The 11,121-nt window shown below is 35.2% G+C and overlaps 2 protein-coding genes across 4 annotated transcripts; one reads left to right on the top strand and one right to left on the bottom strand.

The window, feature by feature from the left end:
- Window positions 1,877-5,838, bottom strand: LOC109348842 (malate dehydrogenase, glyoxysomal). 3 transcript variants are annotated; one of them, XM_019589424.1, is made up of 10 exons: window positions 5,639-5,838; window positions 5,482-5,566; window positions 5,171-5,392; window positions 4,293-4,607; window positions 3,718-3,807; window positions 3,525-3,608; window positions 2,928-2,963; window positions 2,667-2,756; window positions 2,418-2,512; window positions 1,877-2,307 (listed from the first exon to the last, which is right to left on the bottom strand). In XM_019589424.1, exons 2-10 carry the CDS (start codon window positions 5,557-5,559, stop codon window positions 2,235-2,237), a joined length of 1,083 nt encoding a protein of 360 aa, XP_019444969.1. In that variant the 5' UTR covers window positions 5,560-5,566; window positions 5,639-5,838; the 3' UTR covers window positions 1,877-2,234. The 3 variants fall into 3 exon arrangements, with proteins under 3 accessions (XP_019444969.1, XP_019444968.1, XP_019444970.1); XM_019589423.1 differs by having other exon boundaries at window positions 5,482-5,567; window positions 5,643-5,838; XM_019589425.1 differs by having other exon boundaries at window positions 5,497-5,567; window positions 5,643-5,838.
- On the top strand, window positions 7,026-10,404 carry LOC109348841 (LRR receptor-like serine/threonine-protein kinase HSL2). The gene is made up of 2 exons (XM_019589422.1): window positions 7,026-9,625; window positions 9,853-10,404. Exons 1-2 carry the CDS (start codon window positions 7,042-7,044, stop codon window positions 10,230-10,232), a joined length of 2,964 nt encoding a protein of 987 aa, XP_019444967.1. The 5' UTR covers window positions 7,026-7,041; the 3' UTR covers window positions 10,233-10,404.

Here is an 11,121-nt window from a genome sequence, read left to right as displayed (position 1 = left end):
CTTGTTCACGGGTCTCTCTCGCTGTTGTCTATGTTGGCTGTTGGAGTGTCCTTATGGAATGTTGATACCACACATGAATAAGTCCTCTAAGTTCATTTCATGAAAACGACCACACTTGATTATCAAACTGTAGCTCTATTTCCTTGTTTTCACTATGTTATACCGTAGGGATTTAATAGGTATATACTGACAGTGTAAATGTTTTTTACACTGTCAATCAATGTTGGATAATATGCAAATCAATGACTCTTAGACAAAAGTAATACAAATCAATATTGGATAATATGTTGATAGTGTAAAAAACAGTTTTTACTTCACAGATTTTAAGCTCATATTGTAGATATAAATCAAGCTTTGAGGCTTTAGCCCTTAGGCTATTGCCAAAGGGTGGGTTTCATTCTCACCTTAGTCATCTACACATATTCCAACGGCCCTTACAAATTTTATCATTATTCGTTACAATGTAAAGGATCATTGAACTGAGGAGCTTTAAATTCATTATTGAAAACGTGAAGCATCCAAGGACTGTTTATCAATTACAAAACATATTTTCCATTTTTTAATAATACCTAACTTTACATCAAAGAATATTGTCAGAATAGTATTTTCTATTTTTGAGATCATGAGATATCTCCAAAGATTTCATTTACTTGGACTGTTCTTCACAGACCGATTTTCACTTTACAAAGGAACATGATGATGGCTATGAAATTTCTCAAAGCTATTTTGTTGAGTTTTAAACTTACCAGTTCGAAAACGATAACTTTTTATGTATGACTTCTGTTATTTTGAGTATGAGAGTATTTCATTTATTTAATTAATTTCAACACGTATGGAGGATATATCCTTGGCTAAACCAAAGTAGATGTAATCCAAATTAGATCATTCTTTCACCAGACAGAAAAATCACGAACTAACTAATCATCAATGAAGCTTTTTTACTCACAGTTTTCTTATGATTTTTTCCTTAGAATTCTTTTTTACATTCTAAGCTTATCTCACGTTATTAAAAATTCAAAATGAAAGTCTGATATACATGTTATGTGACACGTAATGTTATAATTTTTATCTATTAAAATAATAATAATGATTGATTTGATCACAACGTATAAAATGATTGATTTGATCAGGTCAAGCTCACCCAATAAATTGTGGCTTAGATTCTTAGGAGGCATTAGAAAGAAAAAAAAATTATGTAAAACATATCTAACCTATTATATTTATACAACTACATTTATGTTTTTGTTCTATTATTAGTTCTAAATTTTAATTAGAATTAATTTTTTTTGAAAAAATTCTATAAAAATAGTTTAAATTATATGCATTTTACCAGTAATAACTATGAATTATTGTAATTCCCTTATTATCATTTGTAATTTAATAATATAAAATATTTATAGAGTAACCAATTTTACCTACAAGATAAAGTTTAGGAGTAATTATGAAGAAAAAAGTTCTACTAACTACTTATAAAAGATATAAAATTTTAAAAAAACTTTATCTATTTTTTACTAAAATTTTAATGTATTATAAAATTTTTATCGATTATTTTTATAGGACTCCAAACAATTGTTCCCCTTTATCAAAAGCTCACATTTTTAAAGCCAAAGCCACACAAAAGTTGCCTCGATTAAGGCAAAAACTTAGACCAAACAAACAAACATATCCCAAAAAACATCATTTTTTGCCCAATTTCATTGGCATCCGACCCACACCCAATCGAAAAAAAGATAAGGGGTTGATCTGTGAATTGAATTTTGGAGGGGAAGAAATGAAGAAAATAAATTTGAAAGCCATGAAATAACACTCGTAAAATTACTCTCAAGCCTTTCATTTCCATTTGTCCCCTCCAAAATTCAACTATCAAACTAACCCTAATTCTATTATACTGTTGATAGGTATATACTTGGATTTCCTAAATAGACTCTAGTGACCCTTTAAATCTCGAGAAGAGGCATTGGAGTAACAAACTTCTATTGTAATGCGAACTAATAATTTAAATACGTATTCCAATTATTACACGTTTCTTTTACACCTTTTTGGCCTTTTTCTGTTTGATAATACATATAATATTATCTATTTATTACTTAATTCTAAAGAGATCTCCAAACACATCACTTAACTAATTCAAAAAAATGTGATTTTGCTTCTATAATCCACCAACACCACCACACATATAATCGGGACTTCAGGTTACTTGGATTACTTGTAGAAGACGCATTGTCATCAATCTTTCATTTTCTGGCGAAAGAAACACCCTTCTCCACGCTTACTACTAATTCTTTCTTGGCCTTTTCCAAACCCTCTCTGTTTAAATAAAAGAGTAAAGGTTTAAAAACTGAAGTAAAATAAGAGAAACTCTAATGTTTCAGTTTGATCAACATGAATACAAGGAAAAATGTCTGTGGTAACTTTACCTCTCATAATCATTCAAGGGTCCGAGAGGAAGAATTTCCTCAACCCCACCACGGCCAAGTCGCACTTTTGATGCAAAGAATGGGAGTTCAGTCACCTGTGACAGACTTCGTTAGTTTTTTATAAAAAGAATACTTATTCAATACTTGAGCAAAATCAACAATACAATATAGCAATCAGGTAAAATTTTACAGGGTGAAAAAAGAATGGCCCTATAAAATGCTCTTCAAGCAAAAGAAGCATTTACACACCTTTGAATCAACATATGCACATTCAATGATGCCAGCATCTCCTCTTAGAGCACGAAGGCATGCATCTGCAAATTTAACAGCAGCATATGCCTGCATTTCATTGCATGTTTGGCGTTACAATTACTAGAAGGAAGCAATAGATTCGAAGATGACATGAAAAATATGCAAACACTATAAAACAGACATATAATTCTAAATAATGAAACAATAGCAAGTTTATCTTTAAAAAGAAAACAAAAAAAGTAAAAATAAAACACTAACCATTGATAGAGTTGCAGAGCCAGCTCCAGCTTTGGCCTAGAGAAAAGTAAAATATTGCGTATATCAAAAGTTGGGATGTGCCATGCTTAAATAATCCATAGTAATGGATGAATTATATATAGCACGAAACTGCCAAAATACAGTAACTGACATTTCAACATTCAAACTTAAACGAATTACCCAAGTGGAAGATTCCATGCATATAGGAAAGCTTTCCTCATATTATGGACCAGCAGCAGAGTGAAATTGCCAATTACCAAGAAAAATAAAGGTTTTGATGGGGCATATTATGCTTTAAGATTAGCTCCCACCTTAACTTAAGTGTTCTTAAGTTTAACCAACCCACATCCAATTAGCATATCCCACATAGGTGGAAGTGATGAGTTTCTAATTGTACCAGTCTGTCAGCAATCTCTGACTATAGTATTGAAGTGTACGTAGTACACACTTAAGACTAGTTAAGCAATTCGTCATCAAGAAGTTAAGATCTCCATGGTTTAAGGGGAAATGGAAGATGAGCAATGATTGAAGTGTGGATTAGCAATTGGGATTTAGACAGAAACTTTTAAAAAAAGTAAATATGTATACAATTTTCACCTCAACAACTTCCGTTCCACCATTTTGTATGCGATCTGTCAGGTACTCAATTTCTTTAGGGGTGAAAGAGGATGGAGGTTTCACCTGAAATTTGGATTAGTTTGTTAGGTTAGAATATTAAAGTAATACATTTTCAAGTATTTAAAACCAAACATATTAAGAATTATGAGTTAAAGTAGTAATAGTGCCAGACCTGAGAAAGAAGAGGTAAAATTGTGATTCCAGCATGTCCCCCAACAACAGGGACATTCACCTCCCTCGGATCAAGACCCAGAACTTCAGCCTGCAATTTATCACAAAAGGAACAAATGAATTTAATGCAACTCAATAAATTAGAATGTATAATAGCATACTACATTATGAAACAATGGGTCAGAGCTACAAGCACAGAAAGACTTGGCATGGTATCCAGACTTCAAGAAGCAAGGTCACATAACCAACATAATTTAGATGATTAAATGGACGACAATGCCACTGTAAGTATTTCTCTGGATGCTGATTATTTTCCTTTAAGCCAACACACCACAACATTAATTACTGCAGGTAAAGAAAAAATATTGCCTTTTGCACATTTAGTTTGAATGTGATAACACTAGACCACTATACACAAAACTCCAGAGTCCAGAGACATACTTGTCTCTCCATGCATATATAAAGATTATGACAACAGAAAGTTTGAATTGGAGTTTTTGTTTCAATTGCAGCTAATTAACTATTAATTGCAAGAGCAGCACTATTAAATGCAAGAGCAGCAGGCATAGCACATACCACAAATGTATTGGCTCTTACAACATCAAGCATTGTGACTCCCAAAAGTCTGCTGGGATCATAAGTACCGGCTCTTTTGAAAACCTCAGCTGCAATTGGAACAGTGGAATTAACAGGATTGCTTATCAAGTTGACAATGGCTTTCGGACAACTCTTAGCAATTGCTTCACACAAAGTTTTAACAATTCCAGCATTTATATTGAAGAGATCATCTCTTGTCATCCCAGGTTTGCGGGGAACACCAGCTGGGATGATTACCAAGTCCATGCCTATAAGGGCATCCTCAAGCTGCTTCTGTCCCAAAAATCCTCGAACCTAAATTCCAAAAAAGTTAACAATTTATCTGTTTATGAAATTACACAAACTGAACATATATGTGTGTACACATGGAATCAAAATTAATCTATTGTGCTCAGATTTTCTTCAGCATAGGCGGACAATACTAATAAAATAAGTAAAAACATATTCATGTTTCATTTTCAATTCCTTTAGGGTCCATTTACGAGTTGAATTTTGGAGAAGAAAGAAGAGAAATGAAGACCTCATAATCATCTGACCAATATATTTCATAGCTCTAAAGTCTTCACATTCTCCCTAAAACTCAACTTGCAACCAGACCTTTGGGGTCGAAAACAAGGGATTCGAGAGATGGAATAATCGTTTGGGACTTTAAAATAAGGTTTATGTGGACCCTGTTGATTTATAAAGGCAAGCAAAAACTTTTCATTTCTAAAATTCACCAAAAAAAAAGAATGTGGGCTTGTGCATAACCTCCTATCTAGTCTGAAAGGTAAATTTATGCAGAAAAATCATAAATTATGTCCCAATATAAATCTTATGGTTAATTGTTTCAGAGAAGAGAAAAAAAGGGGACTTACGACGGCACCGGTATCCATGTGACTGATATCAGCGGTGACGCCAGGGGTGTTAACGACGTCGTATAGATGAAGAACGGAAACAAGTGGGTTGATCTTCATCAACATAGAGAGAGGTTGTCCTATTCCACCTGCAGCACCAAGAATTGCAACCTTGAATCCTGGGGCCCCACCTTTCGATCGACAATTGGAACCCATCAATGAACATGAGTCATTCTCTTCCATCTGTTTTTAATTTTAAAAAATCGAACATTGTTAATAATCATATCATATCATATCAAAGAGAAAGATGAAGAGTATTATAAGAAATATACATTGAGATTGTGAGGGTTGAGATGGGCGGCGATTCTTGCAATTCGCTCACTCGCATCTGAATTTGGTTGCATACTCATTATTTTCCCTGCACATCAATTAAATCAAATTTAAGAAAGATTGGTGTTGCTACAATTTAAGTGTAAGAAAGGAGGTTGATTACGTAGAGAAGGCGTGATCTCGTGTATGGTTTGGGATTGGGAACCCTGCAAATTGCACCGTATCTTTCCTTCTGACCTCGATGAATGTGGAGCTATAACAAGCTTCACCGCTTGGAATTTGGACTTGATTTTTTCTTTTTATTTCGATTTACCCTAGGTTTTGATTTTTTCTTCACTCGACTTTAGGGAAAATTCATTTCGAATGATTTCAGGTTTTCTCCAATGTGAAAATATGATGAGGATATGTTTCACATGAGTTTCATACAAGTTCACTGTATTTTAAAATATAGTTATGGTTGCAATTATGCAGATTATAATGGTTAAAGTTTGATTTTTTTGTGATTTTTTGAATTCAATATAGCCTATTTAATCTAATACGATTGTGCTACACTCGACGACTGTATCATTGTGATACGACTATATGACATGATATGATTAGAAAATTGTATCGTTGAATGTTTGGATTACCTAAAACATGATCAGGAGATGGTAGTCTATATTTTTAACCTTCCTACATGTTCATGTACAAGATTTTAAATTTAGAGTAAGGTAAACAGTCCACCAAACTCTACCGCCATGTTGTTTTTACATAATTTATAATTAAAAAATGTGTTTTGGATTTATTTATGGTTATTACATGTAGGGATGACAATGTAATTCATTAATAATGTAATTTTATTTCTTATATTCACACGATCTTCCTTTAATTGTTAGGACTTAGGACTTAGGAGATAAATGTTAGGTGGAATATTAAGTTTAATTTTGGAACTAAGGAATAGTTTAAAATGATCTTAATGTTCACACTTCTTTCCCATTCTCAATTTCTCAAAATCATAAAATTCCAACTTTCTTGTTTTAGTTTCTCTTCCACAGAATAAAGACTAAGCAAGACGAAAAAGCATTGGTTCCTAATTCCTTTCAACATGACACAACACCAAACTTTTGTCAATATGTTCACCTAATCATCTCTAAATCTTTGTACAGCTGGCTTTCGTCACATGCAATAATACCAAGAATGATTCTTCTTTTGGAAATATGGCTCTTGCATTATATCCTTTGGCTCTGTCCTTTGCAGCTTATGGTTTTTGGCGTGAAGAATGCTTATATGCTTATAAACTTTGCTGCTTTTTACCACCACTTTGAAGAAAACATCAACACGAATCACGTTTCCCCTGCAGTAGTTATATCTTGTTCCAAATTTAGCCATAATAAACTGGAGAATCATGTGAATTCCACATTACCCATGTCACCATCTTAATGCATGCTTTCCTATTTCACCATCACTAGTCATACTCATATGAACTACAATGTCCACTACAATTTCAAACACATTCCAAATTTGATTTTTTTCTCTTTTCTCACTTCTCACTACACAACACCAAAGCCTTGTAGTAGTAGAAGATGTCTCGGTTCATTTTCAATCTATTACACCTGTTACTCATGTTTTTACTACTGTGCTCAAATCCTTTACTTCAAGTGGTGTCGGTGTCTCTCGCTAGAGACTTCCAAATTCTGCTGCAAGTCAAGACCACACAGCTTGATGATAAAAACAACAGCCTCAAAGATTGGGTCCCAAACAGAGACCACAATCCTTGCAACTTCACTGGCATTACCTGTGATGCACGAAACAAATCAGTTATCTCCATTAACCTCTCTGAGATCGGTGTTTATGGTAATTTCCCCTTTGGGTTCTGTCACATCCATACCCTCCAAAACCTTTCTCTTGCATCAAATTTTCTTGGCAATGCTATCTACCCACACTCACTGCTTCTCTGTTCCCACCTTCATCTCTTGAACCTCTCTAATAACTACTTCGTCGGTTCCTTGCCGGAATTTTCACCGGAATTTGATCAGCTGAGAGTACTTGACCTCTCAAATAATAACTTCACCGGTGACATTCCGGGAAATTATGGTAACCTTCCACAACTAGAGGTTCTCATTTTATCTGGTAACTTAATCACTGGAACGATTCCTTCATTCTTAGGCAAACTCAATGCATTAACTCAATTGGAACTAGCTTTTAATCCATTAAAGCCAGGACCTTTACCTTCCCAACTTGGAAATCTTTCAAATCTTGAAGTTCTTTATCTCGCCAAATTGAACTTCATAGGGGACATACCAGACTCCATTGGGAACCTTGTTTCGCTCAAGCACTTGGATTTGTCTCAAAACTCTTTGTCAGGTAAAATCCCAAACAACATTTCTGGTTTGATAAAGTTGAAGCAACTTTATCTATTTGAAAATCAACTTTCTGGTGAATTGCCACAAGGTTTAGGAAACCTCAGCAATTTAATTGACTTAGACATCTCTCAGAACTTTTTAACCGGAAAATTACCAGACACAGTCGCTTCATTGCATCTTTTTTCTCTTAGTTTAAACGACAATCTTCTCGAAGGAGAAATCCCTGAAAGTTTAGCTTCGAACCCGAATTTACAGCATCTGAAACTCTTCAACAACAGCTTTGATGGGAAGTTACCTCAGATTCTGGGGGAAAACTCTGATTTAGAGGATTTTGATGTATCAACTAATCATTTGAGTGGTGAATTGCCTAAGTATCTTTGTCAAAGGAACAAGCTTCAGCGTCTAATCATATTCGATAATCGATTCTCTGGAACTCTGCCTGATCAATATGGACATTGTGATTCCCTTGGATATGTTAGAATCAAGAACAACCAACTTTCTGGGCACGTGCCACCAAAGTTTTGGAGCCTTCCAAAACTTGGTTTTCTTGAAATGGATAACAACAGGTTCCAAGGTTCCATTTCTGAATCCATATCTAATTCCAAGGGACTTTCAACACTTACTTTATACGGTAACAGCTTTTCTGGTCAATTCCCAACGGGAATTTGTGAGCTTGATCAGCTATTGAAAATTGACATAAGCAAGAACATGTTCAATCGTGAAGCTCCCTCGTGCCTAACTCGGTTGAAAAAGTTACAGAACCTTCGTATGCAAGAAAACATGTTCACTGGTGAGATTCCTAGCAATGTGAGTTCATGGACTGAGTTAACAGAGTTGAACTTGTCATATAACCAATTCCACGGTTCGATCCCACCAGAACTTGGTGATTTGCCACAGCTAATGTACCTTGACCTCGCCATGAATTCTCTCACGAGGGAGATTCCGGTAGAGTTGACGAGTCTGACGCTGAACCAGTTCAATGTCTCTGGTAACAAGTTGAAAGGGGAGGTTCCTTCAGGTTTCAACCATGAAGTGTACTTATCAGGTTTAACGGGTAACCCGGGTCTGTGTAGCCCAGTTATCAAAACCCTCCCTTCTTGTTCCAAACACAGACCCTTTTCTCTCATTGCTATAATCCTTTTGGCTGCTTGTGTTGTTCTCCTCCTCCTAGTGTCCCTGTTATGGTTCCTGAAGAAAAGGTCACTTCCTAAGCAGTCATTTAAGGTAACAACTTTCCAAATGGTTGGGTTCAATGAAGAAGACCTAGTCCCATTCTTAACCAGCGAGAACATAATTGGCACAGGGAATTCAGGTCGGGTATACCGGGTGGATCTAAAAGTGGGGCAGACAGTGGCCGTTAAGAAACTCTGGGGAGGAACACAAGGACCAGACATGGAATCGGTGTTCAGGTCGGAGACTGAGACATTGGGTAGAATTCGGCATGCTAATATTGTGAAACTGTTGTTTAGTTGCAGTGCTGATGACTTCAGGATTTTGGTATATGAGTACATAGATAATGGAAGCTTAGGTGATGTTTTGCATGAACAAAAATATGGCCAGTTTTTGGATTGGTCTAAGAGGTTCAACATTGCTGTAGGTGCAGCACAGGGGTTGGCTTACCTACACCATGATTGTGTGCCTGCTATTATTCATAGGGATGTGAAAAGTAATAACATATTGCTGGATCTTGAATTTAAGCCTCGTCTAGCAGACTTTGGGTTGGCTAAGATATTGCAGCATGAGCATAGTGAAAGAGTATGTGCCATGTCCAGGGTTGCTGGATCATATGGTTACATTGCTCCAGGTCTGTTTTTCTTTCTTCCTTTCTTACTTATGAAGATGATTTGGAGGTATATCACATCATTAGCTTTGTAACCTTACCTAAAAAATAAGCACTAGGAAAATGAGGAATTGCAGTCCCGGACCGAAAATTTACAGTAATGCTTTGCGAGGTATAGTGCCTGAAGTTTAACTAACTGTGATGACTGATTAATTTGATTGCTAATACCTACCTAATGGATTCAATTGCAGAGTATGCTTATACATTGAAAGTGACTGAGAAAGGTGATGTTTATAGTTTTGGTGTAGTGCTGATGGAATTGATCACAGGCAAGAGGCCAAGTGACCCTTCCTTTGGTGAGAACAAGGATATAGTGAAGTGGGTTACTGAGACAGCTATATCTTGTTCTGAAGAAGAAAGTGGCAATATTGGAGGTCACCGTTTTAATTTGTCCAACATAGTAGACCCAAGATTGAACCTGGAAACCAGTGATTATGATGAGGTTGAGAAAGTTCTAACTGGGGCTCTACTTTGCACCTCAGTGTTTCCCCTTAAGAGACCCTCAATGAAAAAGGTGGTTGAATTGCTCAAGGGCCATAGTGATAGGCACCAGTGCACCACATCAAAGTGATTGATGGCTCTGTAAGCTGTGAGACTCATATACATAGAAACTTATGAACATATTAATTATTAGAGAGTAAATAGCTATTATGTGGGTACTCATTGAATGTAGTTCTCCATTGTGTATATGATGATGGACCTTGAATCTTGTCTTGATCTTATTTATGCAAATTGCATGTCTATGACACTGGTTCACTCATATGTTTATGATTTTAATCATGAAACTGAACTTGACATCTCCATAAATACACACACATTTATATATATAACGATATTTATAAAATCAAGTTTAGCTGATATCATCATACTTAAACATATAGGTGAAGGCTAATGCAATATAACTACTGGAGAGTTGCAAGAAGTGTTGATAACTTGATATGATACTAGAGTGATTGTTTACGTGAGGAGAAACCTTTGTTTTTTATCATTTTGCTTCTGAATGAATGCGTGGGTTGGAAGGAAGGGGCGATTCCAGCAGCAGAAAGCTACAGTTGTTGAGACTTGGTTTAAACCTCCTCTATTATTTATATCACAAAGAGATTAATATCTGATTTTTGGGTGAGAGATACATTTAGTTCACACTATGGGAAGTGTTTAATTGGTTGTATTTATTCATACATTTTTTTGAGATACACTGCACAAATATGTGCAAATAACACAGTCCAGTGATCATATATAAAATTATAAGTAATGACATATATTTCTACAAATCTTTGTACGGAAAAGAAAGTGATATATAAACTATTAAACCAATTATTAATAAAACAAATTATTTCTGTATCTTTTCTTATTTTCAGAATAAGTATGGCTGAAATAAAAACAAATTACTAAGTACCAAATAAGTAGCAAGACTTTTAGGGTCGGCTTGGACCTGTCTTAGTAATTTCGGACCTAGAACT

Source organism: Lupinus angustifolius, chromosome LG06 (assembly GCF_001865875.1).
Source record: "Lupinus angustifolius cultivar Tanjil chromosome LG06, LupAngTanjil_v1.0, whole genome shotgun sequence".
Classification (NCBI taxonomy): Eukaryota; Viridiplantae; Streptophyta; class Magnoliopsida; order Fabales; family Fabaceae; genus Lupinus; species Lupinus angustifolius.
Note: the sequence above shows the minus strand (reverse complement) of the source record. Positions and strands in the feature narration are given on the sequence as shown.